Consider the following 13,468-nt stretch of genomic DNA (forward strand, 5'->3'; position numbering starts at 1 on the left):
ACAGTAATGACAACGTTATAACGTAATCAAGAGAAGGAAGGATGGGGTTGAAACAGCAAAAAAAAAAAAAAGATCTAATGAAAGCGTCGACATGTCAGAAAGTTCCGTCGTATGGCCCAAGTTTAAAATAAATCAGTTACTTCATTGTCAGTGTAAGCTGTACTAAAACCTTCGAACACGTTTTATAGAAATATCTCCGCGACTACTGGACCTATCGGGATCTAATTTTGCACAGTTATGTTTCACACAATAATCTAGTACTTGCCAAGCCGTTTTTTCGATACTTGGCATAGTTTTTTTTTTGTTTTTTTTTTCATCATAAGTTGCAACGATTTATATATTCCCGCCTAGAGTCGGAACAACGACTAAATGGAATTTGACTCCTAGTATCCGTCACGTGACCTATGCCAATTACACCGGATTTCTTGAAAACGCTCCAACTCTCTCAAACAAGTCGTCAACGGAACACGAGATCCTCGCAGTGGACCGGTAGTGGAAATCGATAATCTACATACACTTCGAAAATCGATCCATGGATCACCGAAACTTCTGACCGGAGTTCATCAGGCTGCAACGAACACATCGCCAAACTTTTAACACCATCCGCTCATGAGATGCACAGCGTAAAGATAACAGCTAAGTTAGAATGTTAAGAAAACTTTAGCCAATAAATGCAGAGAGAGAGAGAGAGAGAAAATTTTTACAAAGAAAGACAATTTAGAAGCGTAGTTTTAAACGGATACACCTTTTTTATCAATAATTTATACCTTGAATAAGTGTCGGATTATTAAACGGATGTATGAGTAATTTCACTCACATATCTAAAGTTGGTATTCCATATTATGTTTACAACTGGTCAAACTTGAAATTAATAAAAATAATCACTGCTCAATTTCGCGCAAGAAAAGAAATTTGTTCATTATGTCTATCGTTTGGTAGAAAACAAACATATAAACAAACATAACACTATAAACAAAAACGCGTTGCAGGAAAACGACTCTAACATTTTTACAGTTTGAAATTTTTCAACCAAATTTTCATACAATATAGATAAAATGTCATGTACTTTAAAAGATGCAAAATGGTTGTTTAACAAAATTCGATTTTATACACGAAAAAAAATTCTCAAACATAGCTCTAGTTTTAACCGTCCCAGGTATATATTTTACAAGACCTTGATTCGCTCGAGTTAAGCAGCTCGCGGTGTATGATAATTCGTTCCAACAGTGACTCGTTACCTCCGTTATAAAAATATTCACCCTGATCGGGTCCTACTGATAGCGGGAAGCGTAAAAGCGGAATGTTGAATTTTTAACTGCCGACACAATCAAGATGATACACTCCTGCAGGCGTGCCGGGGTGATACCATAATGTACACATGCTGTCATTGATTTCGCAGGGTGATACATACCGTCTGTGTCTCATGATTCAAAGCGAGCGAATTGCCGAGTTGCAAACTGTGAAATAATTGCTGGATGAACCAAACGTCTCGTTAACTGTATACAAAACTACGACTTAAACAAATTTCAAGTCACGTAGAGTCTGTCCAAATTGTACCAACAGTTGACAATGTAATTCAATGCAGTAGCGTCAAGGAATAGAATTTATATTACTTGTTATTCATACCTACTGTATATTTTCGACATTTTTCAAGACACTAATTTATTATTACAGAAATGTAGCAACATTGTGAGTCCTCACTAAAAAACCCCTTCTCATGTGGCGATTATCCTTGATCTGCAGACCTGCAAGGAGGGCGTTGGAGTCCAGAGGTTTGAGTATCGAGTTATTCATTTTCACCAAAAAGCTCCCAAACGGAAATAAAGCAAAAAACTACTGGTAGTATTGACGAATTCAGTAATTGAGACAGTAGAGTAGATCCAACCATTGCAAACCCAATAGTATGATATTTAAAAATTGTACCATTTCATACCGCGATGGTAGATTTTCAGATACTGCCTTCAGTTCGTCCGCTAATAGACGTTCTGTTCAGTAATTAATTGCCGTTTCGTATTCTGTACGGCATGCTCCTTCGATCAAACTAAAGAGTCAAAGCGTTACTCTGGAAATCGAAACTAGAAACGATGTGAATGACGAGCGTGAGATCGCACTCATGACAGACATCAAGCATATCGATCAAGACCATTTGCTTTTGGCTGGTTTAATTGATATCCACTCTACGCAGCTCTTTTCAATGCAATCTCGTATCTTTAGGCTGTATTAATCCCATTAGTTAATAACTTTACTCTAATCGCGGAGAGATTTGAATTTGGTGGGAAATGCATTAATGGGTTGCATATATGGATTAGTCCGAATGAATGTGAACGAGGTCTGATCCCGACTCCCACGAAATTGGTCGCCGATTTATTTCCCACTTCTACTTAACCAAATCTACGTTTTCCAATTTGCTCAGATTTTTTCCTCCCGGGGCGTTTCTGAATAGATATTTTAGATCTAAACTTCCATACCTCGAAAACTGTGGATTTGAGAAATAGTTGCGAAGGAAAAAGAAAGGTGTTTACTTTCTACAAATTACTTTGCAATCGTTCCGATACCTGCTTAACTTCATATTTCATAAATAAACGTTCCAGCCGATGTAAAAGTGAAGAGAAAATCAATGGAAATCGTTGATAATTCATCTGCAGACAACCTCGGCTATAGATTATAAATTTTTTTCACCAGAGCTTTGACGGTACCGTCATTTTTGCTATTGACTTTTACTTTCGATCAATGCGGTTGATAACAGGTGGCGATCAGACTTGGCACAAGTGAATGAGTTGTGGTTAATCTTCGGTTACTCGTCCCTTGTTTTTCTCAACAAAAGAAAAGCGTGCCAACATTTTTCTTTTTAGGGGGAGAAAATAAAACGTCCACTTGCCAATGGCATTCCAGCCCGATTGGGTGTCGACGTAATTAGACCACCTCGGCAGAATAAAGTCTCTTCAGTCAAGTAGAACTCAACGTAAATAAGCCCGAAAGAATTTATCGACTAAAAAGTAACCTCGGAACCGAAGAATATTCAGTCAAATCAAAGCGTCAGAGTGTATCAACCAATCTAACGTTGGAATTATTGGAGTGGTCATATTTACGACTAGATGGCTAAAAAAGTGGATGAATTTTGTGGGACTTTACGTCTCGCTATCCAGTCATTCAGTTTGATTGGTTTTTTTTCTTTTTTTTTTTTTTGTCTTATTCAAAAGTATGCAGATCGAGCTTCATTGGCACATATTTATTTCTTTTTTTTACTAGAAAATCGCTCGGCAAAAAGACTTGACATTAACAACGACATCAACTATTTTGCTCGGTGACACGTTTCGTTGTCCTACAATATCCCAAAATTAGATCATGACGACTGACTTAAAATTTTGAATAGTTTATTTTCATTTTCACTGCACCACTATTTTTTCAATTATCACATTTTCCTTGTTCAATGCTTCTTATTAATTGAAACACATATAAATTTCGATCTATATAATTTTAAACACACCAAACTTTGATAGAACTTAAAAATTTGCTTATCGAGGTGTAATTTACCCCGGAAATTGATCGTTTAATTTTTCACCTCACATCTACCACGACGATGAAAGAATAATCGTCGATATCGTTTTTCCTGCGACCGGAGTAAATGATTCTTTTCCTCGGATCGTGTAATTTTTTCGCACGCCAATTAATTTCGACCCTTTGATCCTTAGTTTCGTTGTACAGCGGCTATTCTCGTAGTCCTTTATAATACGAAATAAGCGTTCACGGTTGCAAATTACAACGTGACCGTGTAAAATCCTCTTTCAATTTACCCGACGTGTTGTTACAGCCTACTCATTAATATTCAATGCACACCGTACGAATATCACCGCCGCAGAAATACCCATGAACCCAACTATACTTGGCAGGTATGCAAATATCAGCTCGCGAAGTATCTGAGCCAAGGTTGGAAAAGGGCCGCAGCATAAAAACACAGCCCGTCTTGCAGGTGGCGAAGGTTTTATTCACCCTTAACGAAAGATGAAACGACTCCGGAGCTTCTGCGGGAATTAATTAACACTCGTTAACGTTACATTTCGGTCACACATTTTTCAACTCGATATTTTGACCTGAATTTTCTTACTCGAGGGTTTTTGGGCTCGCTGATCACGAATCTGAAGTCGGAATTTCATAATTTCGAAATCCAAGATAGCGGAACCAACATGGTGGATGTAAAATCAAGAAAACTATCAAAATTCGATGATTTGACAATGTCTCTGAGCCAAGTTTCGAAAAGTGTATTCGAAACGTGAAATTCCATTTAGTAATTTCCAGTAAAAAAACGATTTGTTTTTTTTTTTTTTTGTATCAGAATTTCAAAAATGTGTAACTTATTTAGTCATAACTGTGAAATACCGATGCATAAACGAATTTTTTTTAAACTCTTTTCCCAACATTTCCGAAAGGTTCTCTGCGATGGAGCATGAATAATATTCTAATTTTTCACTTTGATCTTCACAGAGAAATGCTTCTCTTTAAGAATCTGTTTTTCTGTAATTAAGAAAAAAGATGACTCGCAATTTCGTCGACAAAGGTTGTTTATCATTAGGAATACCAACACAAGAAAGAAAATTAAAAAAAAAAAAGAAAATTAAACACAGCGTAGATGCTATTCTTCTAATCTTATATACTTATGTCAGTTTATAAATTCCGAACGATGTACGTGAAATTCTGTTTATTTTTAACTTGCCAACATAATAACGTGCCATCCATTTTGAGATTAAAATATCTGTGATACGTTTATGAGGGAAAACCTTTTTAACGCAATTTCAATATAAATCTTGACAGCGAATGACGGCCTGTAAAATTGATCCGTCAATTGGAAATCAAGTCCTTCGATGAACAAAGAAATAATATTACATGCGCAATTTGTTTACGGAAAAAAATTTCACTGTAAGTAATAACGTTGGTCTAATTACCGCAGTTTCTTGACGAGAAATTGAATTCGAGGAGGCAAAGTGCAATAAAAGTTGGAAGAAGCGAGTGCACACACATCGGTGTCAGGAGGTCAATATCTAAAGTTTCCAGACCCGAGGAAACGATGCCAAGAAGGATATTGTATAACGTCTCGCGAGAAGAAGTTGGTATCATTTGATAGCGATTTCGGTTTCCGCCTAATGTTCTTTTTTCAGTAATATGTCATCAAACTCGCCATATTCACGGTAAAACGATCTGACTCACGGCCAACTTTTCTTCCGCGTTAAAATATATATATATATATGCATATCCTAACCTAACCTAACTTAACTTGACCTAACCTAACCTAACCTGAAATAGCATGACCTAGCCTAACCTAACCTAACGTGACATAACCTAACCTAACATAATCTGACCTAACCTAACCTATATATATATATATGTATTGGGCCGGTTTTTTGAATTTTTAATTTTTTTAGTTTTTACGCATTCTTAAAAAACTTAGTTTTTAACCTCAAACGATGCCTCGTAAAACCGGAACTCGGTAGCAAAATTCTAAAAGGTGAATCATTCGGGTGGAATTTTTCAAACACTCCGACTGAAATATCTCGAAAACTATACAAGTTTGGAAGCTCTTTTTGATTTCATTTTGTAGACAATAAAATTTTTTTTCAAGAAAAAGTCGTGACTACGACGTGACATTATTTTTATCAGCTTAGAACACGAGTCAGATACAAATTTAGAAGGTAATGAGCAATTTCATTCGTTTATTCGATGAATTCAACTTTTAACGTTCGTGTCGAATACAAAATGAGCATTTAGGTGTGTAATAGGCTTGAACTTTTTTTTTTAGAAAATTTGATTATCTACAAAATGAAAGCAGAGACAGCTTTACAACTTGCATAGTTTTCGAGATATTTCGGTTGGTGTGTTTTTAAAATTCAAACCCGATGAATCACCCTTTGAACTAAAACTTATAAACTAGTTTTTCGAAGGGAAAGGGATATAAATATATTGTATGTATATTATAGTATAATCAATTATGTAAAATCGTTTTTTTTTTATTTTTAACGGAAAATCGTTTACATTACACAAAAAGTTGATTTGTAATTAATATCCTCCACCTCATTTCACGCAATCATTCTTCTGCACACCCGCAATTTCCGCGAATTTTTGTACGGTTTTGATAATTGTGTGAGGTAATTGTAATGTCTTTATACAGGTATATTTGTCCGTGGTATGTTCGCAACGATCTGAAAGGTACGATTCAATTTCAATTCCACACCACGTGAAGAACGATTTCAAATTAATACAAGTTACGAAATGCATCAATTACCGCAAGACCAAAGACATTATGCAACGGGGCGTCAACTTCAGTCTGATTGATCGTCACACTTCAAGTGTGGTAACGTGACGTAACGGGAAATGGGTTCGAGCTGTGAATTTTCCGGATACGGCGCTGTTGTCGTAATTTCAGGGAGAAGGAGAGGAAAGAGGGAAAACGAATTAGGATGGATACGGAAAAGAAGTCTTGAACCAATGAAATAGATTTTGAAAAAATTATCAACCGATTTTTAAATTCACTAAACTTGTGGATATAAACCCGAATTTGTTTGTTAATTTGAAGCTTTTCTGTACATTGTTGTAAATGTACTAAACGTGCGCATAAGAAAATTAAGTAACGGGAATGATAGTTTTGCAACCATGATTAAAAAAAGGAATTTTGTTATATTTTATTTGAATTTCCCATAATTTGTCGAATTTTTTTTTTGTTTGTGAAACACATCAAAATATCCACTGGATAGTTTTTCATTTTACTCATCATTTCTACTGAAAACATTTTTTTTTTTTTTTATAATTTTATTTGAATAAAAAGTAACATTTGAAACTTTTGTTCCCCTTAATTTTTGTCAATTATTTAACCTGATCAGTAAATTCCATTTACAGTGTATAGTAAAATTGATACTAAATTGATAAAAAATTATTTTAAACTGACTTGACAAATTTATCGTCAATTTAATGTACCGTTTGTGCATAAAACTTCCTATACATGTAGATTAGTAAATGTACAAAAAAAATAAAAAAACATTTTTAACCGTGCCTCAGCATTCTTAGATGATTTATGAAGCTAGTGAATTTCTCATCGAGAAACATTACGCGCTTAATTTCATTCACCGAATAATTTTCCAACATTTTTCAACGCGTTTTTGGGTGTGAATATCGAAAATTTGATATACATATACCCTAAATTCAGGAGATCGATTCGGATAAAATTTAAATAAAACTTTTCACTATAAATTTTTCGAGTACCAATTCTGGTTAAAAAATCAAGAGTATATCATTATTAGAACAATTATTACGTGTATCCTATAATCCAAGACAAAGACTTCCATCAATTTGGTTACAAAACAGCGAGTGGTTTTGATTTTTTCAATTATTAGTGCCAGAATCTCAAAGTGTGTAGTAATTTTCATAATAAACGGTGATTCGCCAATGCATGAATTGAATTTTAGTTCAAAAACGTGTATCGAGTGGAAATGTACAAGAAAATTTTCTCCAAATTTTTGAAAGTACCTGTACATGTCTTATGTAATTTGAATTTCGTAAAAATAAGTCGTTGAAAAATCTAAGGAGTTATATTCGGTGCAGGACAAGTGTCTTATTTATTTATTTATTTTTTTTTGTTATTTGTTGTTTTATTTTTTTTTTTTTTTTTCTTGTTGATTGATAACTATAGTCATACTAAATAGTTACTTTTACCAAATATTCTTTACAGTTCCAAACAAAAACTTGGACCATTATTAACAGGATTTTCCGGTAACTCAAACACTCTGTTATAAGTTGGATATTTGTTGTTAATAATTGACCAAATCGAAGTAGCAGCTTGCACGATTAGTTACAACCGTCTTTGGATACTTTCATTGCTACATCGATTTCCGATGTTTCCTTGACGGGTCGTCAGGAAGCCTGCACTAAGAAACTGCGATTGGGCTTGCAAGCACCCTCCGAACTTGACCCCGAATCCTTGGCTGAGGTTAGTTATTTGCGCATGTTATACGCAGCCGGCAATCAGCCGCGAAAAACCCGGGAATATGAATATTTTATAAAGCTGAAGACGCCGGTCGGAAATATTTATCTGTAGAGTTAATCTTACGAGTAAGTTGTGTAAATATTGAAAAGGATCAAAAACGCGATAATCCATTTCGTATATGAAGTGTCGAAATAAGGAGAAGTCAAAATTTGGAAAGGTAAAATATAGGAAATCGAAATATCAGCATTCGGACGATTATCTACACGTTTTGACGATTCTACATTTTACCTTTTTCATTTCTATCGTACGAATTTTTGCGTCACTGAGAATTCAATGTTTTTACCATCGATATTATATTTTCGCGCCTCTTCAAACTTTTACCCTCTGCAAGGAGGGAAAAGATTACTTTAGTCAAGTTACATTCGTTTCATTCGACTAAGCGCTGTAGTCAAATGTGGCGAACACAACACTTACTAAATTCAACAAAATACCTGTGACAACTTGATAAAGAACTGAATCAAGCCTTTGAATGATCATGCTGACTATCAATATATTCAAGCCAAAATGATGCGAGTTTCTAGCGATATGTCAATTTTGTACCAAGAAAATGTGCGATTGAAATGACTGAGAAATCAGAACAAATCAAGTTTTTTCTCTAATTCATGTTTGGTTGAGTCAAGAGTTCAATAATCGAAGCTGGTAATAAAATTTGTTGTTACAAAAATCTTCCGTATCGACTGAACATCAAAGTTATACAAGCGCACCAAACGTATTCTTGAAATAATAATAATTTATAATATTGATTACTCAAAATTTTTCGCTGATATACTCGATATTCAACGGATAGCACCCAAAAGCTTAAATTTGTACACTTAGAAGTATGAATGAGACACATGTGTCAATAATTTTTGATTGTTTGTCGACAATATCAATGCCGACGACTCAAAACTTGGTATAGTGCCTACTTCGTTTGTGATACGACTGATGACTCTGTCTCCCGTTATGAGTACCTGACTTACCAGCCGACTAGCCAGTTTTGTAACAATCCCTGAAGCTACTTCCGTAGCGAGAAGGTTCGCCGCCTAGTGACCGTTTATAGTACTAGTACACTGACGCTTACCATCCATATATCCTCTACCTGTTTCAAATCTATCTAAATTATCCGTTGGCTATATTCATGCACTTATTTTATTTAAAGTACCTAAATATCTCTGTCAACGAACGTGAGAATTGGAGGAACAACGCATAAACTTGAAATGAAATGATACTTAGTTGACTCAATTTTGGAAACACATCAAAATCTTCACTCGAATCGATACTTCACTCGATCGCGGCAAGAAAATCACGGAATTCGCTTGACTAAATCATTCTGACAAACTAACTGAATCGAAATTGTCCAACCGCAGTCTATATATCGAAGCGAATGAACTCCAAGAAAATCTATCTTGTTGGTTCAAGAATTCCTTTCCCTCCGTGAAAGGTCGGAACATAAAATAAAAAAGCATATTACTTAAACATTATAATTAAATAGCTACGGATGTGGAGGGACGCAAAAAGGATATCCTAAAGTTTGCATTATTATTTTGATCATTAGGACATAATTGACCTGTATTATGAAAATTCCATTTTGGGATGGCAGTCTCGGCGAAAAATTTCCATGCCTTGTAAATGAAACATGAAATTAGCGTGGCCGCAGGTGTTCCATTTCCCACATGACCAAAGAGCAACTGCAGGAATAATCAATTGAACCAATCCTTATAAATACGTTAAAGCATGTTTCGCGGTATTTTCGTTTGACATTTCGGACCCGGTCAACCTTGCCCTGCTAAATGCATGTATAAGGCTTCGTAAAAAAAAAAAAATAAATAAAATAAAAATGCTGCAGGATCCACGATCCTAGACGTCGAGGCGCTAGCGTCTCGTTTTACGGCGAGATTCGCAAGACGCGAGAAGAGACAATATTATTACTTTTTCCGTAAAGAAGAGAAGCAGACGATGACGGCGCCGTCGTTACTCGTTTCGTTGAAATTTGGCGCCGGTCGGTAAGTCCGTGGAATCTTTATTGCCGAATTGAATTACGGTTATTTCAACCCAACAAGGAAACTTCATACGGAATAATATGTTTTTACAGACTCACTGTGACAGGTCTGATTTAATTTTTCAGTGGTTAATTCAATGTTACCCATTTTTTGATTATCGTGAATATTCATGCAATGTTTTTAAATCGAATATCCAACGATGCTGACATAATGAGAAAAACATCGCTACACTGAGAGAAATTTTTAGTTCCGATTACCGCTCGGTCCTTAACTATTTTCATTTTTTACCAAAATCGAAAATTATAGTTCTAGGTAGAAAATGAAAATTAGTTTTCCAGCTGTTACCGGAAAGTCTAGTATCCGTTACTATATTTTCTTGCAAGTGTTGCGAAAATTTAGCGCTCGTGTAACGATAAATTGACGTTAAAGCCTTGTTTAACTAAAAAAGTGGAGTAAACCGAAGAAACTGATTTTGCGTCGCAATTAATAAAACAGGATCAAAAATAGTGCAAAATGGTTACGCGTATCTCGTTTTTCGTAATTCCAACAACATTCTTTTCATTTTCAATTTCATATTCAATTCTCAATCGAACGAATGAACTTTATTCATTAACTATTTTGAAGTGATTTAAAATTTCATTCTACAAATTCACGAAAACAAATTTAACACTTGTTGAAAAATAAAGACAAAACATTGTTGCAGTAAATTTTTAGAGAATGGTCTTCACAACGAAATGTTTCATCATGGAGTAAAATTGGAAGGATCGACTAGATTTTTCACCGATTTTGAAACGATTTGAAACAAAGGATGGATATTTGTTGAAAGCTTTTTTCTATAATACCAGTATTTATGAAAAAAATTTTTTTTTTTAATTCCATTGAGAGATTTTCGCGACTTGGGAAAATAATGATTTGCAGATTATGCAACGCGTGCATATCCGGTAATAAATTTAATAAAAAAAGAACGATTTTTGGCCAACCAGCTTTCTTGTAAGACCGGAATAAAATAATTCATTGATTTCGTGAAACGAGTCCGTTTCAGCAGTATCGTCGATTTCCATCGATCGTTGATATGCACAGGCACCTCATACAAGGTTATACCTGTGTAGTGTAATAAATACTTTATGTCACGAAACAGTTTTTCGCTCGGTATATATATACATATATATACACATATATATGGTCAATGCCTGCTAACAGCCTCAAACTTCCTCGTTTTCCTAGCATTCTACGTACAGTTAGAAAATCTAACCGGTGGAAAAAAATCTGCGATTAATTTCCACCCCAAATGTAGCCATTATAAATTTCTTTTGTTCCCCTCTTTGATCGTTGATATTTTAACCCTTTTGGAAAAAAATTCATTACGAAATTTTCGGACGAGGGATTTTTTTTTTGTTTTCTCAAGAGATGGAGTTTTTCAACAGATTCAATACTTGGCTGAAAAAAAAATATATTCAATACTGTCTCTTCGTTAAAGAATATTTCCAAGTCGAAAAAGTCCAGGTAAAGTGGTCAAAAAAAGTTGCGTGTAATTTTCGTGCTCATTTCTAATTTTACAGGCTATTTAAAATTAATTTTTCACGTGAATAAAAAAAAAAAATATTCACCTTTCCAGAATAGCTTCAAAAATCATGAAAAAAAAAAATTTTTAAGCTCAGCATTTGTTAATAAATGCTTATAACTCTTGATATGAAAATAGTTTCGAAAAATTCTAGATAATATTCAGTTTCGAGAGGATGATAACGTTGTTGTTGTCGCAGTTGTTTTTGTCCAACTGTTTCTATCTGGAGGATAAAAACATAAAACTGTTAAAAAAGAAAAATGTATTTTTTATACACATAAAAGAGATTTTGTTGGATTTATCGAATAAAGCGATAAAATATGTCGAAAGAAATGTTCCATTAATTCAAATAAATAATCATGCTTCAGTCTCTTTTTCTGAAACAAATGACAAATCTTTGAAGCAAGAAAAATATTTCTATCGTCATATTTTATCGCGATATTTGGTAAAATCAAAAAATCCTTTCTACGTTTGAGGGATTGTTAGAAAATTCTAGTAACTTTCTCATTCAGCTACCGTCACAACAACGGCTTGAATATCGCTACGATTACATCTGTAAATGTATCACAAAAAACTGCACCGCGAAAAGAATTTATTTATTGTAAACAAACGTATATTTCGATACGGTGAAAATAAGTGTATCGTTATTATTATGAAATTTTAGTTGATCCAAACATGATTAAGTCAACCGTTAAATAATTTCTGTCGATTGTTACTTGGCTGAATTAAAATTTTATAATTATAACAAAATAATTTTATTTGCCGTGTGCAGATATGTACGTTTGTTAATAATAAAAAAAAACTCTTTTCTCAATGTATTTAATACGCTGCTCGTCTAGTTCACTAGATTGTTTGCACAAAATACCTTAATTTTTTTTTTTTTTTGCCTCGAACAACCATACAATTTTCGCTTCAATTACGGTGACAAATTAGTTGGATGAATATAATCAGATTTTTTCTAAAATCGATCATGTAAACGGGACCCTTAATTTGGGACTCACGCGTGATGTCGATGCTCGATGAATCTCCCGTGACGATCGTCAGCAATTCCATAAATGCCGGCGACTGCAGCCATGCCGAATTAAAATTACCCTCGCCAGCATAGATTTACACAAGCGGTTATCCTCGGCAAAATGACTGACAGGCAAATGACTTCAGATTCCGCATCAGTATCGTCATAAGGAGTAGCAGCAACAGCAACGTCATGCCGTGGCTGCAAACGGCATCTGATAACCGGAAGTAATTCCGGCACGCTCCGCAGCGATTCAGGCACTGCATGTCTTTCACCGAAGTAAAATAAACCTTCTGATACACGTAAATTTATATGCATGTGTGTACAGTTTTAGTCGATTTTAGTCCCTTTCATTTTACTCCTCGACGGCTCTTCCATGATTTCATCGGTAATTCGAATGTCAGCCCTGATAAAAAAGCGTCTTTTAACAAAAATTCGTCAATTTTTAATCACACCTGTACGATAGGTTCGAGTTGATTCTTCTGTGTGAACGAGGTATAATAAGAAGTTGTTACTAAAGATTGAGCTAATCTCGAAAAGTCGAAACGTCTCTGAGAGAATGAAGACTGTTGTTATGTAAGGTCACAAGGGCGGGGTTGAAGTTCAGAATTTGAAAAGTTCCGAAAGCACCTAATTCCGAATTATTCAATGAAACTTGAAGCGAAGAAATCAAAACCTTACGAAACAACAAAGTTTTGAATGTTCGGAAGCTCGACTGATCGGAGTTCCGAAATACTAGATTCTGAAAATTCAAGTTACGACAGAGCAAAGTTCCAAAAAATAAAGTTCCGGTAGAGCAAAATTCCGAACAATAAAGTTTCGGCTGAGTAAAATTCCGAATATTAAAATACACTCGCACAACGAGTGGGTATAAAAAATCAGAAAGA

The 13,468-nt window shown here is 34.7% G+C and overlaps 1 protein-coding gene across 12 annotated transcripts in view; it reads right to left on the reverse strand.

The window, feature by feature from the left end:
• Positions 1-13,468, reverse strand: part of LOC107227889 (potassium voltage-gated channel protein Shaker) — a 259,093-nt gene that overhangs the window by 71,279 nt on the left and 174,346 nt on the right. The window contains exon 1 of one of the 12 annotated variants that reach the window (XM_046745585.1): positions 12,571-13,025. The exons of the other annotated variants lie outside the window; for them this stretch is intronic. Within the exon in view, the coding sequence (XP_046601541.1) occupies positions 12,571-12,644 (74 nt within the window). The 5' untranslated portion in view covers positions 12,645-13,025. Of the gene's footprint in view, positions 1-12,570; positions 13,026-13,468 lie in introns of those variants that run through there. 12 annotated transcript variants of the gene reach the window in all.

The sequence above is a fragment of the Neodiprion lecontei genome, chromosome 7, assembly GCF_021901455.1.
Source record: "Neodiprion lecontei isolate iyNeoLeco1 chromosome 7, iyNeoLeco1.1, whole genome shotgun sequence".
NCBI lineage: Eukaryota > Metazoa > Arthropoda > Insecta > Hymenoptera > Diprionidae > Neodiprion > Neodiprion lecontei.